Genomic DNA, 20534 nt, shown 5'->3' on the forward strand with positions numbered 1-20534 from the left:
TTTATTTTTGCATTTTATTACTGAGAGGGTTCGTCATAACAGAAAATATTGTCATTTCTTCACGACGAGTACGCTCGTCAAAAACAGCTACCTGGTTAATGTTAATAAAAATATGTATCGATGTTCGGTATGAACAGTATTCTGATATTAACGCTTTGTTTCCATCGAAAAAGGAAAGGAAGGAAATTTCACAGACGTTGCACTAGGCAAACAAGGGTGAAAGCGGCCTATATCAAATCTATAGCTAATTTGCTTATTTAAACGGCTACATGACTACATGATTCATATCTATGAATAATTCCATAATTAGCATAGTTTCACGAAGTGCAGAAGTTCAAAGATTCAAAGAAAGTTTATTGTCCGTATTTGGACCGTGAAGGGTTTCACGGTGGAATGTTTTATGGCATAAGTTTCCCCCAAGGAAAGATACCGTTAACACTTAGGTTTCCTGACACTTTCCTCGCGAAGATTTTTCCCCAACGAAGATTTCCGTGTTTCACTTATTGACGTATGTGAAAGGATACCTGAATATATTAATCTTACACGGTTGGGGATCAGGATATCTTGCGATGGTGTGCTTTTATCAGAAATTGAACGGATAGTGACCTTTTTTTCTTGGATTTGTATACTGAGGAGAATTTACAAGCTTGAATCAAACTTATGAGCTGTAATTTCAGCTTTATTACGAGTTATAAATTAGCTGGTAATTCGTGAAAGTAGAATTTACGAAGTATTTGATACTGACTGTTGGAGTAACAGTACAGGAAAGTTTATTATAACAGTTTTCATAGACAAGGTTTTGTTAAAATAAGTAAGCTGAAATGATTATATATACAGTATATTACACATATTACTAGATAACTGTTTCTGCTACAAGCAACCTTAAAAAAAATCGATGATTTATATAGTATCAATTAATAGATCACGGATTTGAGTACAACACATTTGAAACCAAACATAAAATTACAAAAGGAGAGATTTTTCCCTCCGTCAAACTTTCAGACAGTTGCAAACTTTTGCAACTATTTTAATTTTTAAACTCAAAAATATAACTCTTGTACTGCGACGATGCTAAAAGCTTCTGCAAACAATTACTTCAATTTTGTGAATTCAAAAATAACTCTTCAATAAAGACAATGGTAGAAAATGAAATCTTCAAGTTCAGAAAAGTTATATGTATTTCCAGACGGCACGCATATACATTGCATTAGTAGCAGTAAGCAATGTTCATGAATGATTAATTACTGTAAAAAAATGGGAAGCTAGGAAAACGTTTGGAACACCCCGTAGGTGATAGGTCGTATCAGTTGCGTCGCGTTCGAGGTATCGCGTTAGAAAGGTGCGTGGCTGCAGTCAAGAGATGTCACAAGGTAAACCGCATGCATAACTTGGATATAGGGAATTATTGTACGTATGTAACTACCTATCTCTCGAAGATCGAAGCACACCGGCATCATTCGACTTGGAACGTTCTATCGTCCTTGGGAAAAATCCGCTCTTGCGAACGTATCTTTTCTTCCCTCGCGTTTCGTTCTTTCTACTTGGCTCGTTTCTCTTTCGCATTTGTATCTGGAACATTTCGAGTCTTAAATTGCTTTGTTCTTTCGGAAAAGACTGATATAAATTACTGTTATTAGATAATAGTAACGAGCTAAAATAAATTGTTCAGAAAGCTTTTCTGTTACATTTATTCAGAATTTGGTTGAAGTACTTTTGTATCTTCTTTGCACATTTATAAATAAATGGTCGAATACTTATAAATATAGCATCATTATCGATACACATTTAACTAGGAATTTCTAATTACCGATGCAATTCCATACTTTCATAAACATTATAATAGCAACATGATCTAAATACAGTTCCGCTGTTCATACTAAATATTATAACGAGCTCTTTACCTTGGACATTTTGTAAGGATTCCGTAGACTTTTGCACCTTGAAATTCTCCGTTATGACACATTACAAACATCTGAGGAGAATCTTCAGATTGCAAGGAACCAAAATGACCACCAGAACAAAGAATCTCCATAACCATAAACCTTTCGCCAAGAATGCTTCTCTCGAAAATCCCGAAAATCTATTTAAAGCTCGGCTTTTAAGATCGAACGTTTTTACTCGTCGGGTGAAAACAAGGTCCACTCGATATGTACTTTAATTTTCGAGTGTCGAGGGTCAAGCGGCTTTGGCTTGCGGTATCGGTTGCCGCGCGAATGTTGGCCACCCGTGAATCCTCGCGCTTTATTTATGCTTTTCGAGCGGTTTGCTGCCGTCTGGTAAAGGCCCGGCAACGAGGAGAAAACGAAAAGAGAATAAAAGGAACAAGAGGACGTGGAAGACGAAGAGGAGAGTGCACGATTACAATTTATAGGAGCGACGAGCGGGAGAAGCTTCGTCTCTCTCGGTTATTCCGCACGTCTGCTTTTTATTTATGCCGATGTAGCGACGCGAGTCATGCGATCGCCGACCGATAATAATTTTTCATTACACGAGGTCGATCGAGCGAAGCACTGTGTTGTGAAACGCGAGAGACCCCGAGTTCGATGTCAACCGTTTTTCTTTGTCCGATATTGCCCCTATGAAAGCTCTCATTTATGAGAAACTTCTATTAGATTTCCGTGATTTTAATTTGGGACATTGATCTGCTACGTTTGTTCGTTTATTAGATATGAATTTTTATTTTGCTTTCGTATATAAGTTAAAGTTCGATTAAGTAATTGGCCAGCAAGTAGGACTTTATTATTACTAATCATTATTAGTGATACACATTGAATTTTTCATTGAGATTCTTCGAAATTTTAAATAGACACAGATTTATAGAGTAATTTTTGTATAATATCGTTAACACAGGCTATCGACAAATATAAAAAGAAACGATCTTCAAAGGCAAATAAACAATGCACACAAAACGAGCCCACGACGTATACAAACAAACCCAAAGTACGAGTCATTCATATAAACACGATAATAATGTATAATAATACAACACTTCGTGAAGAAGATCGAAGAAACCAATTCGGCTAATGTAATTATGGGTGCGAAATCTTCTTTCTTAAATTTTGAAATTATCGTTCTTATTTTCTCTATGTCACTTAACAAGCACTTTCTTTTTTTTTTTTAATTAAAGGAATGTTTTATTCAGAAGTTGCGGTTGTCAGCCACAGCTTGCAACTTACCCAAACAAGCAACTCTTAGGCCAATGACCAGCAATAGCCGCTTCCCATTAACGCAAACGAGGAAACATGGGCAAGTCTAATTGAGCTGCATGTATTCCTTTAAATTACTCGAAACACCCTAGAAATTGAAATTATACTCGCCAAGTATTCGACCAACCGACCATCTCACCAAACCACACAGCACCATAAAGAACCATAAGAAGAACCATTGCGTGAAATCCTAAAGCGAATGAATTTGGTCCAACAGGGATGCTCCTTGACGATGGCAGTTACGCACGGTCCCGTGACCCCTTAATAGAAATTTATGTCAACATTCGTCTGGTCTTAATCATCGTTCAGTTTAATCAATTGGCGGCGAATCATTTTGTCGAGCTGAACTCGAGTATCCGCTCGATTAACCAACGAACTGTCCATTGAGACTAGAAGCTATCGTCTCCTTGACGGTCTGGTTCGATATAACGTGAACGAACTCGATAATTTCCACATTTCCATCGACGTTCGCGTGATCGCGAGCAAGCTCGATTCTAAAGATTATACGTTACGCGAGCTATAGTGAATTATTTAGGAGCTAAGAAATATTTATAGATCTCGGATGAACGAAGAGGGGATTTTCCTGCTTCCAAGAATGTTCTTTAGAAAATCTCATCGACATCGGAATCTCGTCAATTTATATATTTGCCATTTTGTTTGGCTTTACTCGATTTTCTTCGCTTGGATTATTATTACATTGCAGATTTTTGTGCATTTATAAGCTGTGAAATTTAAAGCTGCACAGAATGTATGTAATACGGAAAGATATATAAAATGTCCAAAGTGAAGTATTTATTTGTTATAATATTTAGTGTTAGAAATAAATATCTGCTTAAATTCTATTCCTTCAGTCGTCTTTGTAAAGATATAAATTTTCATAAAAGTCTACAGTATAATTATTATAATTCTTAGAAATGAGAGTGAGAAGTTTATTTCATATTTTGTTTCATAAACGTTCAGAGAGTGTATTTTCTTTTTCAGATAAATATTTGATATTTAAGATCAGCAGTCTCATAATTACGTAGATATGTAAATTTTCTTCTCTCTACGTGGTTACGAAACTGGATGCTTGTTTCTTTCTGAAATACATTATTTCTTTTTTCGACGATCAATATAAAATGCGGATGGTTCGACGTTAATTTCAGAAATGTTCTATTATATGAGATTGTCATTACCAGGACTTATATCAGTTTACATTTTTCGATTATGAAGAAAGTTAAAGATCTTCATTCTACTTAAATAGAGTGCGATATATTTAGAGATACGATTTATTATTCTGAATATTCACCTAGCCAATGCAAAAACCTACATATAATGCAAAAACTTTTCGATTACGCCATTCAATGGAAAATTATTTCACTTAACGTAGCTCATTTGCATTAACATAGTATTAGAAACGAATACGATATCCGTAATCCACACGTTGTTACGATAAATTGCTCGCAAGTTATACTAACGAGACTCGATTCTACGAGCGATATTGTAAACGAAGAAGAAGCTGCTTGTTCTTCTATGAATAGAAGATCCATAGAAGTCTCAATCTTCAACTTCCGATGATCTACTTCTCCTTTCACTTTGATTTATGCTTCATTCATCGCTTCCTATCGGGCTAGTTAATGGTCAGAAAAGACATTTCGATATTATCTTCCAACCGACTTCACTTTACTTCCATTTAATTGCTACTCTATAGTCCTCAACGCAAATGAACGCAAGATCTTAGGATTACGCGTTACGCCGACGAACTACCTGCGAGCAACAGAAGATTCTGAGATACAATCAACGCTATGGACGAGACAATTTTTCATTTTCTTCTATTCTAACATCTTCCAATAGAACATTCCTCTGATAAAATATGGTAGAATATTCCTCTAATATAACTTGTGATTAAATTGCGCATGTTCATGAATTTATGACGCAGATAAATATCTATTGGAATGCATGTAATGTTCTAAAATATATACAGTCACTCACGAATGTATTCGAATACTCGTAGGAATCTACGATAAGTGTTGAAATATTTTCGTGAGCCACTCTATATAAAGAACTCATTGTAATATTTAATAGGTGAAGCATATCTCTATTTAGATTTCAGTCCTATAATTATGTTTATAAAAAGATAAAATTGAATAAGTATACCCAGAGTGTTCGTGTGATTTATGAAAAACGATGCACTTTTGAACCTTTCTATATCTTGTTTTCAATTATCCAGCTGAAAGTATAACAACATAACCGACTGTTATTTTAATCGCATGTGATTAACGCGCTTGGCTCTCGCTTTTTATTTCTTTACTTTCATTTATCTAAAAAATTGAAACGTAGCGATTACATTTACAGTTAATTATATACCGTGTGTTTTCATCTACATAGAAGATAGAGAGTAATTTATGGGATAATTGAAAAGAGAGTGATTCTTCGTATAAAAATAAGGAAATTTTATCACGTTCTGAAATAAATAGTAGAAATGCAAAAACACTCGACTGGTTCGCGGTATATCGTTTGCCAATGTAAATGATAACCTCCAGCCAAACCTTGTAAGTCCGCGGAAGCCTTGATAATTACCACGTTCAGAAGGAAGTAATTAGCGTTTCGATGTTTGACTCTTCCGGAATATTAATTTCGCCTGTGGCGGACCAATTTTACGAAATAAGTTCATTCAGGCGCGAAAGTAACATACATGGAAAGCGTCGATTAATCTTCAATATCGATGCTTGACGTGTAAGGAAATCAAAACGAATCATCACGCAAGCTCTCCAAATTCTGAATCCCACACCACTCAGCCTTCATTCATTCATTCCTTGCCAACACCTTCGATAACACGATCCAACGATCCATCAAAGCTTTCAATCTCGCAAATCAACCATCCAAGATTATAAAATCTCGTGAAACCCACGTTTCCTCGTGAAGCAAGATCTCGACAGCGTATCTTTACTTGTAAGGAGCTCGTAGACGAACGAATTCTGTCGGTTTCCAGGTGTGTCCCGATCGATCGTGTTTTACGCACTCCTTAAAAGTTACGGTTATAGTTGATGCATGCCCCGACGAACTGGCATTTTGACAAATGAAACGCCTGAAGAACGAACCGCATGCAAAACTACTTTCGTAACAAGCTATTGAATATTTACTTAAGATAAATAGATATCCATTTGTTAATTCGGACAATCAATGATTCAAAAATCAAATTATCTTTCTATAAAAATGTTCGATATATATTGATCTATATTTCGACGTACTACTCGTCAGAACGTCGATTCGACAGAAATTTTGTAGCTCTACTGTAGCTTAATTTAGGCAGAGCAGTTCTAGAGCGGAGTTCCATTGGGTTGTTCGAGGTAAATCGCGAAATCCGCGACTCGCGAAGAAAATTAACGGACGGTCGTCGTGTGATTGTTCAACCCCCACCATTCGCTACGGCGAAGAAGAAACGAGACAAAGACAGGCTGATTGTCATTCAAACGGCACAAGCGACCGGTGACTGCCCTTGGCCACACGGAAAGGCGACGCTTCGCAAACGAAACGCTTTAATGCCTGAAAGAGGAGACATAATTGTCGGCTCCGCTTCTCCTGGTGTCGTTAAACTCGTTAAGCTACTGTCGAGGGTCAATAATCCAACATTCTCTGGCGTCTAACTGGCATTCTTGTTTGTTCTATTTTCGAGAAGATTATCTCAGAGATCTGCTCCTTTCCTTTTTTCTTCTTTTTTTTTTTTTTTGTCGTTAAAGGCCAAAATTCTAAGAAATTCTTCTTAAAATTCTTTTCCCAGGCAATTTACATGCTTGAATCCTATCTTTTAATATTGTCATATCGACTAATTTAAGAATCTAACGATTGCTTTAAGATTTCGTCATTATTGTCTCTTCTTTCATATAGATCGCACAATTTTATAAAGTTCGAAGAAATCAAATGGGTTAATCCTGTTCCATGGGTTTTCCTGTTCCTCCTATTCTTTCTTCTTCCTTTCCTTTCTTATCTCGATCGGTACAAAGGATAGTTCTTTATCATTTTTTTGAGATTTGAAGTTGGCTGGTTGATTGATGGTGTTTGACTAGAGAGGAAAATAGAGAGGAGCTGCCTTTTCTCACTTTTTTATGTGACATGTGCGAGATTTAGTGATCGTTAAATGTTTGGTACGTAGTTTATGGTTTAGATCGAATAGAGGAAATGATTTCGTTTTACGGCAGAGAAATTTCGTTTCATGCATTGTGAATATACATGTGTTTATTTTATCCTTAACTTTCCGTGTAGACTGTAAACAAAAGGAAAAATTTCTAACAATATTCAGTCTATCCATATGGGAAAGGAATAAAGAGAAATGTAGAAAAAATATACAATATATAATCAAACAAAATCTCATTTTGTATATGTCAATGTAAACAAATAATAGAAATACAAAGAAAAATCGAATCTTTCTTCTTACAAGATCTTAATCACGATTTATGATGAATTTTCTTCTTTAAATTATTACCTCTCTTTGAAAATCTATCTACTCTTAGCTCGGGAGTGTATTTTATTTTTATTCTGCATCTTTGATTTCAACATTTCTTCCACATTTTTAACTTCAAATGGAGCAAGTCAGCTGAATATTTTATTTTCATAGACGTCAAACGCAAAGACTCCTAAATATTTCACCGAGAGCAATAATAATTCATGAGAGGGTGGTTTCTTTCTGCATTGGTGGGTAACCTAGATTTTCTTTGAAAAAGTTTTTCAATGATTTCACTGAGTAATATCCCAAGACACAACGAGTTCGCGTGCGTATATTGTATTACGATCACGGGAACGTAATCGCCGACGTGATTCTCGTTGTCGACAACGTCCACCGGTGGAATTTATTGCAGCCACCCTGTTACCCCACTTTCCCTCGAGAAACTCGGTGATTGTAAAATACTGCAACGAAAACGCGGCTTTCTTTGTCCCAGCCTGGATAAATAAATTTGAAAGTTGCGAATGCATCGGTGTGAGAAAACGTGATATTTTTTCTTGGCATCTCTAACGTGATAATGGAAAAGTTTTGGCCCCGCTAGGACAGTTCTACGGTATAAATTATAGTCGTTATCATCGTTAAAAAATGTATTTCGACGCGAAATTTTCCTCTTTATGAATTCTATAGCTAAAATTAAAAAATATAATATAACTTGTAATCTATGTGTTGCAAAGTTTTTACATACATTTAAATATATATATCCAGGTATCTTGAGAAGTTATTAGTCTTTTAAGAACTCGTCAAATTTTAGGAAAATGTAGATATGCGAAGTAAGGTATCTTTTTCTTATCTCAATGCTTTATTTATCATTTATAAAATTCTATTAAAAACTATCATATTCCACCCATAAAACTTTTCTCTTTGTGTTTATAAAATAAATCGCTTTATTAATAGCATAGAAGCATATTTTATATTATCAAGTAACAAAGCTTATAACATTTTCTGAAATATCTATTTTATAAAACCTACTAGAAACATTCGTATCTATATATGACGATTACTATATAATACTTTATGATTTCTATAATGCTTTATGGTTATATTTACTTATAAAACTTTATGGTTCTTTGTTTCAGAAATTATTGTCATTCTTTCACCCCAAATCAACACGAGTGGACAAGTCGGACAACAACAATACAACCAACTCCACGACTAACAACATTCATAACAACATGCCGATACACGAACCTATCAATGCCACATCTCACGACGTATATCGTACGTACAATTACGCATTTGCATAAAATTGAAGTGGTGCTATATCACTTAACCACAGGGTGCCTGCAAGGGAATAATAAACGATTCTCGAACGCTATTCTCTGTTGTTCTTGCGAATATCAAAATGATACTCTGTGTATTATATCGATAAAGTCAGAGTGTGTGCACGTGAATATATAGGGTTACGTGATTTACGCGAATTAATACCTTTTCTCTTTTCTTTCTGTTTTCTTTTGAGAACCTTGACATCGTTTTTAATGACGTTTATATTCGTGCAGTTTTCAAGGAATATATTTTCACGTTCACTTTCAGGCACCCCAAATTGTAACAGTTATGAAAGAAAATTATATTCGAGGAAGAAAGCGATAAGAAACGATTAGATTGCGTTCTAAGAAATTTCATTTGCCTGTTTTTACAAGCTGAAAGTGATTTTAAAATGTTCATTTAATATAAACTGTTCACGGTAGCGAACATAAAAGCGAACATGTTCATATTTTACATTTTTTTCACTTATAATTTTGATTTCGATTTCGATAAGTAACTTGCACTAACTTCGTCAATAATTTTAAATTCAAGAAGCATCGTCACGCTCTACAATCACAAACATTTCAATGGAATACTGACTTGTGCCAATCTGTTCGTAATATTAATTTATCCTAAAGAAATAAAACACGATAAGAGACGTAAATTGTAAACAAAAATTTGTTAATATCAAGTTACATTTCTTTTATATTTCATGCTATATCTTATACATTGCCATGATCTATATATTATTTAAAAAAAAAAAAAACAGCTGGGAGATTGCCAATGACAGCTGCGGAAGCTCTCAAGTATTATGGTTCGAGGCTCACCGAGTTCGAGCGCGCCGAAATCGAAAAATACTCGGAGATTTGGTATCTCGGACTGTCAGCCACGAAAATCCGTGGCGAGGAAGGCGCAGCCCAAAATGGTGGATACGACGACGAAAATGGTAGTTACAACAAGGTCTTCCACGATCATATCTCGTACAGGTGAGTTTTTCATTTTTGCTTTTTATTTATCTTTCGTCATTGCCTCTTTCTCTAAGAAACTTTCATTTTAATAGCTTAACATTCGAATGAGCGTTTTATTCGCGCGTCGATTTTACGGTTTCCTATTATCCACGCGTTTCGACCGCGGTTAACAGCAATAAACGATTTAATAGGTTGCGCATTCTGTTCGTCGATTAAACCGAGAAATAAAACGTAATTGTCGTGATTTTTATATTCCTAAAGCAGCTTTTTAATCTTTCTCTCGTTTTATTCGCCTAATAAATCGATGCTCTGTTTTTATCTATAATCGTTCCTCACGGAAAATTTTCCTTCCGATTAATCAGACTACTCGAATTTTCCATCATAGCTCGTTCACGTTGGATAGAAATTAAGGAAATAAATGTTTGTGTAAATAAATCTTCCACTTAATCTTTGTGTACGTTCAAGGTTACACAATCAGCTTTATGTTATAAATTGCAAGATAATACTTCAAAGCGAAGAGAAAAGCTTAAGACGATGCAACTGAAACGGTAAATATCGCCTTCCAAGTCATGTTCGTAGCACGCAATCGCGTCCACGTTTCTTTTGCCCTGTTGTTACTTAAATCAGAAGTAGAGTATCGAGGAGCAATCATTCTACGCGAAACGAGATACGCTGCTTGAAAGAAACAAGCTTACAGGCTTCGATCATTTTGTGAGCAGAACAAACGCACTATCTATCGTGAGAACGTCCTATGAAAACTGAATCTACGATTCTTCGATCTAAAGTACGTTTCAATGTATTTCGTTATAACTTGGAAATTAGATATTTGCGACATTTACGAGTCGGTATTATACTCGTCATCAAAACTTTCTTAAAAGAACTAGCTGTAACCCTTACAGAATACCTTCTATAAATTAACACGATTTACAGAGATCTCAATTTTGATAACTGTAGAAAAATCAGGCCTATAAGTTACGTCTTTTTTTTTATTTCATACGTCAGACATAATCTAATATTTTAATGAAAAAGAGTGAGAGTTGTTACAAATTAAAATCTCTATTAAGATTAAAATTCTTCAATTTAATGATAAATGAACACATTAGAAAGTATGAATACATCGAAATATATAACTTCTAAGTTACGAGGCTTGAGATCATTTTTAATAATTTCAATAGCATTATTATCAGTGTCTTGCTCAACGACAAACGACTCTTCGAAGCTTTTCATCGAAATATAGCTCCAAATCGAAATATAGAAAAGAAGCTACCTTGCGGTATAATTTAAAAAGCAGTTGCGATCATACAAATATAACCATAAATAGTACGACATGAAGATACCAAAGGCATAATAAGAAAGAAAATCCGGAAAAATATTCCAAAGATCTTAAATTTATATTCTAAAAAAATGTTCGTAGCACTAAAAACTCGTCATTTTCTGTACAGATACGAGATATTGGAGGTGATCGGGAAAGGAAGCTTTGGACAAGTGATCAGAGCGTTGGATCACAAGACGGGACAGTACATCGCCATCAAGATCATCAGGTGAGCGAACGTCTTAACGATCCCTGATGTCTCTTCGATGAATCAGTTTATTTTACCATACAGATTCACGTTTACGATCATGGCTCGTTTTTATCGTTGCTCATCCTGCGTTTCCTTTCACGCGTACCTATCCGGTTTTGTTCGATCCTAAAGCGACATATCATACAACGTACTTCTTTGCAGGAACAAAAAGAGATTCCATCATCAGGCGCTCGTCGAAGTGGAGATCTTGGAACATCTCAGGAAGAAGGATTTGGAGGCGAACGCGTCGCACAATGTGATACACATGCTAGAATACTTCTACTTTAGGAACCATTTGTGCATCACCTTTGAGTTAATGAGGTACGAAGTATGCTTTGTCTTCGTTTCAGTTTTTCCTTTAATCTTAGCTCTCCTCTTTTGGGGAAACATGTACTTGATAGCGTTCCAACAATAGAAGTGTACCGATGACTAAAGTGAAAAGCTTGTACCAAAGAAATCACTCTGAAAGGTATATGAAAAGGTACATATATAACGTTAGGGAGAGAAACAAGATTTTGTCCATATATTTTGCACGCAAATCTTTCGAATCTCTGAAAATGCACCGTTATAACTGTGGAAAATTTCTTGTACAAAATTACTCACATAGATCGTGTTTCTTCTTACAGTTTGAATTTGTACGAGCTAATCAAAAAGAATAACTATAAGGGATTTAGCCTGAGCCTAATACGACGATTCGCCAATTCGTTAGTTAGCTGCCTGAGACTGCTGTATCGAGAGAAGATCATTCATTGCGATTTGAAACCCGTAAGTATACCATGTTTCATCTCCCTATAAATTACAATCTCATTGATAAAATTCAAAAGCTAAACTTCTTAACTAAAAACTGTGAATTCTCAGTTCCACAGTTCTTCTTTTTCTTCTCCTTTTCTTTTTCTTCTAGAATTAAAACCTCGTTAAAGTTTCTATATTTCCTTTGTGCCGATCAATTTTTCCACAAAATCAAAGAAAATATCTCTGTTCAGTTGATAAAGGTCCCAACTTCTCGGTAGTTGACGCGTTAATGAGCGGACCGTGTTCAAAGTAAACAGTGATGTAAAGAGCAAAGAATGCAAAGGGTTAATGGGAGTGAGGTCTCTCCCTGTGGTTAACGCTATTTTCTAATCCGTCGTTCTTGTTCGTTGCAGGAAAACGTGCTTCTGAAACAGCGGGGATGCAGCTCGATTAAGGTGATAGATTTCGGATCCTCGTGTTACAGTCATCAGCGTGTATATACATACCTTCAGTCCAGGTTTTATCGAAGTCCAGAAGTGATTCTGGGTCTTCCATATGGTACGCCGATCGATATGTGGAGTTTAGGCTGCATTTTGGCCGAACTTTACACCGGTTGCCCGTTATTCCCCGGCGAGGATGAGATCGAACAGCTTGCCTGCATCATGGAAGTTCTTGGCCTTCCGCCGGAACATATTATCGATCACGCGACACGTCGCAGGCTTTTCTTCGGTGAGTAGAAACGTAAAGTGGGGATGTTCTTATTATGCGTACTGTATCATTGAGAAGTTGATAAATTATAGTGGTAGATCTTTTATTAAGGATATTGGACAGAGGTAATACGTAATAGTAAAGCTAAAATCAAAAGGATCGGTTTCAGATCCGAAGGGAAGTCCTCGATGCGTGACAAACAGCAAGGGCAAGAAAAGGTGGGCTGGTAGCAGGAATCTTGCCATAGCTCTCCGTTGCACTGACACACTTTTCGTTGACTTCGTTCGCAGATGCCTCGAGTAAGTTTCTTCTGATAATTTTTGATTACGTTCTTGCCGTCCTGAAAAAAGGAGAGAATCGCAAAAGATTATTTATCGCGTGTTCGTTTTGGAGAAATTTTGATTGATATATGACCTATACAGTAATTTATATTATTAGTATAGTAATTATACGTAATTTATAATTTCTTCTCCAATATAAAATGGGGACGTTTAACCGCTATCTCGCAGGTGATGCGATTACTCTAAACAGTTAATAAGAAAGCGAGAAAATATATTAAACGAGGAATTAAAAAATGAATCTCCAAATGAAATAAAGCATTTTATTGAACACAAAAGAACATTCGCGTTATTTATGGGATAAGACTTGTAATACAGTTGGCTCCCTTAAGATTAAAAATAACAGATCCTATTCCAAAGAATCGACACGAAGTCATCTGGCTTGAAAGACACATAAAGCACGGTTATTAGCCCGTTCAAACATCGTCATCGCGCTGCAGAGAAACGTTTCTAACGAAAGTGTATTCCTCTTTTCCGACAGGTGGGATCCAAAGAAGCGCATGACCCCCGACGAGGCAATGCGACACGAGTGGTTGAACTCTTCTTCCTTTCACGTCGGCTCCTCGACGTCGACGATAGCCGCGTCGACGGTAAACGCGAACACGAATGCGAATGCGAACACAACGAGCATGGAAACCTCGTCGCAGTCCGCCCACGCTCAGACGGTGAGCGTAACGGTAAGCGCGCCGAGGCAACGGGCGACCACCGTCGAGGATCCTCCGTACCCAATGTATCGTCTGTGCAAGGGACGTAAGTACGTGCAGAGGATCAGTACGACCGAAACCACCGACAACGCAGGTCTCGTAGTGAAAAGCAAGCTGAACGGAAGCGCGAGCAGCCACGCGCTCGCGAGTAGCACGCAGACCACTACCTCGAGGCACGCTTCGACCGGCGATATCGTCGCGAGTCTGGATCCAAACCTCGACGATTCCGGTACGTTTTTACCGCCGATATTGTGAAATCGGTTTTGCGCTACCCACTTCTAGATGCTTTCGCGCGTACCGTGTTGCGATCGAACAACACTCGCTCTCCGACATACACCGAGATGATGATATATGAAAAGATTGTTTTATACACTAATTATTGTAAGAAAATGACAGGCGTATGTTGGTCACTTTTTTTGTTAGTTGAAACAAATAACAGGTTGGATGGCTGATTTGGTCACGACAATAAAAAGCAAGCCACATACACATACACAAACGCACGGTCGTTCGTACGACCGGTTAAGACCAAAATAATCCACAATTCATGAATTTATCAATTACGATGATGGCACTCTTGTGAAGATGGATAATTCACGAGTAGCGAGTTTCGATATCCGGTGTACTCGAAGAGTGAGAGAAAAGAAACCCATGGGAATGATACATGACATCGAGGCACGTAGAATTGGCTGGCTGTGGATCTGGCCCCGGATCGTTATCGATGCCAAAAGACTGGTCTAGTGATTTCTCGCTAGTCTCTCGGCGTTATATCGACGTGCATGAGGCCAAAACAATACGACGAAGCGCGCGCGCGATGCGAACAACGAGCAGCATGATTTTTAATTATAGTAGAAACCGAGAACGCGGTCGTTTCGGTTCGTTCAGTCGCGACTGACAAAAAAAAAAAAAAGAAATTAAAGAAAAAAAAAAGAGAAGAAATGAAATCTGATCCCAGCGGCCCCAACGTCACTCAGGTAATATCGTAAACGACGCGCGTGCACTAATATCGTAGAAGTCGATCGGAAGTAGAGTTTCGTTTCCTCACTCCCTATCCAAAACGTTCATCCCTTATCCTCAAAGTGTTTAGCGAGAATTTTGCTACTGTAGCCGAGACGATACGTGTTTCTTATTTTTATTTTTCTATTTTTTTTTCTCTTTTTTTGCAAACCGCGAGTCGAGCAAGAGAGGATCGTTTGCCGTGTGCACACTTTTTCCAACGATAACGATCACATCGGCGCGTCGTTCATCGAGAGGGAGAGAGAGAGACTATCAACATGAACGACGCGCCTCTCATTCGCACAGTTGCTGCTGTGTTTCAAATGATGCATATAAAAAAAAGCATATATATAATTCTATAGGCGCAAACGATCGTCGCGATTAGTAACATTGTAAGAAAAATTCGATTCGCAATCGACGAGCGCAAATTAATGTTATAATTACTATATATAAATATATACATATGTATACAGTATGTATACGAAGAAATATGTATGAGGAACGCAGCGAGAAGAGGGTGAATGCGTTTTTAACAACGAGATTACCGCGCAACACGAAATTTTCTCATCGAGCATTATGCAGCATCGAATCGCGGTTAAAACGTGGAGAAAGAAGTTTAAAAGAAAAAAAAGAAAGAAGATAAGTAGAACCTGAGTCGTCTGAAACCCCGTGACAACAGGGTCGTACCGATTAATAATGAAACGTCAAGGCAAACCTCGGTGAGAAAGGGAGAGAGTGCGTGTGTGAGAGAGAAAGAGAGAGCGAGAGAGAAAGAGAGAAAGAAAGAGGCGAAACTCCTGGAAATGAAACATGTGCCCCAGTTTCAACGAGGCCTGAGTAGTCTTATTGTGATATTAATCTACCACTGTCTTTTACGTAGATCTCTGATATTAAGAAGTAAATGATCGCTATAATTAATGATTATCTTTTTTCATTCTTTACTATTAATCATTATTTTCTTAATATTGATTTATTGCTCTCGCTATTATCGCAAGATTACATAATTATGATATTAACGAAGTTATTCAATGAATAGTAACATAGAAAGATAACATTATTATTATTATTATCATTATTATTATTAATTATTATTATTGTTATTACTATAAGGATTGTACAGACATAATTAAGCCTTCAAAACCCAACAATTCACAGCACGCATTCGCTTCTTCTTTAACTTTCATTCTTTCTTTTCGTACTTTGATTTTCCTACAATACAAGGTATGTTTTAGAAAAGAGTCGCATGAAATTTCTTCACCACATTGTCCTTCGCATAATTTTTGATCATAGTTACTAGTATATTACGGTATGATTTCTCGTCCCAAACGAGGTATCAGCATCGTGTTCTTTTTTTTTGTTCTATTAACCGCCTCAACTTCTCGCTATTTCTCATTGTATTTTCACTGTTAAGTTAGCCAATCTTTTTAGAAATCGCATCTCTTCGCTCATTGATCGACTATTAAAGATTAAGATCGAAGATTCGTGTTATCTTTTAGCGTAAATGCGAAGGATTTGAAGGGAAATAAACCTCTGTATCGTGTAATATACATTGCCTCGACACATACACGTACACACACATAACGTACACGCGCGCGCGCGCGCGCGGGAAGAGAAGAAGAAACAGTGTTTCCGCTCGGTGTTCAAAAAATCACAATGAAAGTTCAACTAAACGAGGAAAAAGATATACTCGTAGTTACGATAAATATCATTAGCGTTATCCGTATACTTGTAATTGTTCATTATTAGTAATCTTCGACACATATTTTGCCGAGCGTTATTTTTTGCGTTTCGACTGGTAATATAATTAGATAACAAAAATCGCTTCTTATAAGAATGTAAGCGTAAGTTGTCTTCGAGCATTTCGTCGCTGAGCCTCGAGAGGCTTATGATGATTCCGACAGTCAAAGCCGTGTGCGAAAATATTGAAACGCATATACAGGATGGCAGGGAAAAGAACGTATATTCGCATAACAACAAAGACTGAAGTAATAAACAGCGTCACTTCTCTTAGAATTTTATTTAAAGACATCAACTTCGATCATTTATAATAATAACAAGATACATTTTTATCGTATAAGTACCTATCCACTTTTGTCGATTAAACGATCACAGCCTGTAATGCATTTTTCTTATCTTTCTCACGTTTTTCTTGCATCCTAAAGAGTGTAAGGAGGAAGATGCAACTTGACCGCAGCACAGCAGCTGTGTTCCGTTTTTAAACTGCATGTTTCTTCTGACTTTTGCGTGTTTGGACATTATGATTTTAAAACTATGACTGACTCGTTCAAATACCTCTGATTAACGTTTTTAATTAAACGCATCTTTCCTAATCATTCGTTTGGTTTGTTTGAGACAAAATCTTGGGCATGGCGTAATGGAAGACAACTTACATTATATGACAGATAAATAGATATATTATGGAAGATGCTAAAGAGAAGAATGTAGGATAAGGTATTCGGAACATGTGTGGATATCTTTTATTCTGTATTAGAAGAGAACTGGAATTCTTAGGAAGTTGATCAAATCAGATTGATTCAAAGGTAGAAATCCTGGGACAGACTTGAATTATAAGTTTGTTATAGTAGTATATTAGGATACAATTGAAAGTTTTAAAATTCGTTCGGAAAAATTGAGAAAGATATTCAAATATTTTTTACATACCTTATCCTATAAAAACAAAAGACGAACTCGCGTTACTTAATAGCCGATATGTAAGATAGCGTTAATTTTTTAACACGTTTACCATGTGGAGAATATATTTTAAATATCTCGCGGGTTTGTAAATCTAAAAATCGAATTGGTTGATTCAAAGTGCGTAACGAACGGTTCTAAATTCGCAGGCGTCACCGGAACGAGAAAAAGAGAGAGAGCTGCCCACAGAAGCACTTTATTCGACTATAGTCAGAGCAGCGAGTCCAACATTTAACGACCGTAGTATCTAAGCCACATTTACACAGCACACATACGTTCAGACACACACACGGGACAAACACACAGACAGATTTATAGCAAAACAAGAAATAAATTGTGTATAATAACTAACATTAGAGAAAAGAAAAAAAATAACGCGTGTGCGTCCGTATGCATATGTGCGTGAGAACGAACGAAAAAAGAAAAAGAAAGAAAGCACAGAGATGCAAGAAAAGAAAAAGAAACAGGAAGTTACGTGTTACGGAGAGAATGAGTCCAGCGAGAATGCGTTACATTATCGCATATACATATATACATATACAATTTTACGTGTTAAGTAACCCACGTGGAAGCGAAAAAAACGAGTTAAATATAAGATATCCATTTAGAAAATAAATAGAGAAGACCGTTCAAACAACGTAGCTCCAGTACGTGGAGTCCTCTATTCCCCTTTACTCTTCCCCCTGGCACTGTTCGATCGTCTACTATTGCGTCGATTAAATCGTTTGTCAGATTTTCAATTCATAAGAAAAGAATATCTTTTTCGATGATAATCATTCTTCGAGTCTTCTACATGTTACAACGATGACATCCGATCGTCTATGTTCGATGAAATAAATTTATGAATTTATCGAACATGTTTCATCGAACATCGTTTATCGAGTGCGGTGAATGCATACACGTGTCCGATGAATATAATTGCACGGCATGACTGCCGCTATTTCACGCGCAAAAACGTACGTTCAGTGTCCAATGTGCAGTAGAAGCAAAAGAATTAAGTGCTTAAATAAACAGTTACCAATCATTCGATCGAGAAGCATGCCAAAACATCATCCATGTCGTATCGGTTTCTAAGATAAACGATTTAATCGAATGGCATTTGACGCGACAAATCTGCAACTACGAAAAACATGAGATCGATTTCATAAGTATTTCTATCTTTCGACGTGTTTCTTCGTTCTTACAGAGTCGTTCACGTCGATTGTACAGTCCCTGAGTTTTTAGTTGTGTTCACTATATTGTATACAGTGGGATCAAATTACATGCGTTAGAATCGACTAATCTATGTAAAAACTGATCGTCTCACGTTGAAGACATGCGCGCTCGTACGCGTGTCACGTGAGGCGAGATATGCCTAAAAAGCGTAAACAAAAGTAAACAAAAAACATTAAAATATACTTCCTTTAGAGATAAAAAGAGGTAAGAAGATAAATAAGAAAATGGAAAAAAAAGGAAAGAAGGAAAGGAAGATATAAGACAAAGAGGTGTTTGAGCTTGAATAATCAATCGATGTATTATTCTCTAAAATGGAATTTCTTATGTCAAATTCGATTGGATTGGGAAAGAATCATCTTGTCATTCAGGTTTCTGATAGCCGGAATGATGTGGACATACAAGGCAGTCGCTTTCTAGTCCGAAAATGTGTTAGAAGAAAAAAAAAAAAGGTGGGGGATGGTCTAAAAAGGTCTAAACTCTTACTAGAGAATAAAAAGGGAAGACTCTCTTTCAGGCTTCAGCGTGGAATGCTCTTAGCGTATGTCTGTTAGGATCAGCGTGTAACTAATTATCGAATTAACGACGTGATTAGATCTATTCAATTAGATAGTTATTGTGTGCATATATGGCGAGATCACCGCCATCGCCGCGACCGTCCCTTTTCCCCCTCCCTTTCTGGTCGTTCAATTAATTCATGAAATTTATCGTTGTGACGATTTATTGTTCTTACTCAGTGTATCCCAATAGGACAATCATTAATAACAAATTTTGTGTTGGTGTCAAATTCTCGTAGTTAAGCGTGTATGGAACTTCAGATAGCGAGTTTATTGTTCTCTTTTTCATCGAAATCTGTACCATTGTTCTTGAGGATTCTGTGCGCTGTTGCCGATCGAAAGAGAGACTACAACGGGATTTGTAAATTTCCTCCGCATTGCGCCGTATGTTTCCGTCATTGTCGAGTTCTCTTCATATGATTAGATTTCATGTGGTTATAACATAGAACATATTCCTCGAAGTAAAAGCATGTACAAAATGTAATAATAAATATATCTTTGGTAACGAGACACAAATTTTTCGCATGTTTGAAACAAAGATTGATATAGCGTAAATTCCAATCGTGATCTTTAGCCGATGTATTAGCGTATATTACTTCTCGGTTGTTATACCAATTAAACGTATATACATAAATATATGTGCGAGAATTCTGATTCGACGTGTAACGAGATGAATTTTGCAAAATAAGAAAGAAAAACGAAATATAATATCGGGAGGGGGAAAGGATATTCACAGAGAATAGATGAAATATAGGAGGAAATGAGAGGAAGAGAGAGAATGAGAGTGAGAGAGCAGGAATTGATAACGATGATCTGTAATAATTGTAACTCGACACTGAACAGCAGGAAAGATCTTGTTATACTGTGCAAGTGTGAGTTTGTCAATTTCTGCCCAACTTAATTATAGTGAACGAAGAGAAGAATTGCTAATAATAAAAAAAAAATGATTATGATAATGACATTAGTATATGTAACGATACAATACTGAAGCATCATCATCTTTTGTATCATTTGTTCGTTTGTTTTTATCTTACTGCGTTTGTCTTTCATTATTAATGCAATACCAAGATGACTCGGTTTCGACACGATATCTTGTGTGTAAATATATACTAATAAAAAATACAAACATAAAACTGAGTTA

The 20534-nt window shown here is 36.6% G+C and overlaps 1 protein-coding gene across 6 annotated transcripts in view; it reads left to right on the forward strand.

Moving 5' to 3' along the window:
* The window catches only part of LOC122568329 (probable serine/threonine-protein kinase dyrk2), a 270663-nt gene extending 250137 nt beyond the window's left edge, over positions 1-20526 (forward strand). For 5 of the 6 annotated variants that reach the window (XM_043727957.1, XM_043727955.1, XM_043727960.1 and 2 more), the window contains 9 exons: positions 8763-8904; positions 9698-9914; positions 11339-11437; positions 11621-11779; positions 12085-12223; positions 12604-12919; positions 13056-13197; positions 13718-14169; positions 17774-20526. In XM_043727957.1, coding sequence (XP_043583892.1) covers positions 8763-8904; positions 9698-9914; positions 11339-11437; positions 11621-11779; positions 12085-12223; positions 12604-12919; positions 13056-13197; positions 13718-14169; positions 17774-17859 — 1752 coding nt within the window. In that variant the 3' untranslated portion in view covers positions 17860-20526. The remainder of the gene's footprint in view (positions 1-8762; positions 8905-9697; positions 9915-11338; positions 11438-11620; positions 11780-12084; positions 12224-12603; positions 12920-13055; positions 13198-13717; positions 14170-17773) is intronic. The other variant, XM_043727959.1, reaches the window with a different exon arrangement.
* The last annotated feature ends 8 nt before the right edge of the window (positions 20527-20534 follow it).

Source organism: Bombus pyrosoma, linkage group LG6 (genome assembly GCF_014825855.1).
Source record: "Bombus pyrosoma isolate SC7728 linkage group LG6, ASM1482585v1, whole genome shotgun sequence".
NCBI lineage: Eukaryota > Metazoa > Arthropoda > Insecta > Hymenoptera > Apidae > Bombus > Bombus pyrosoma.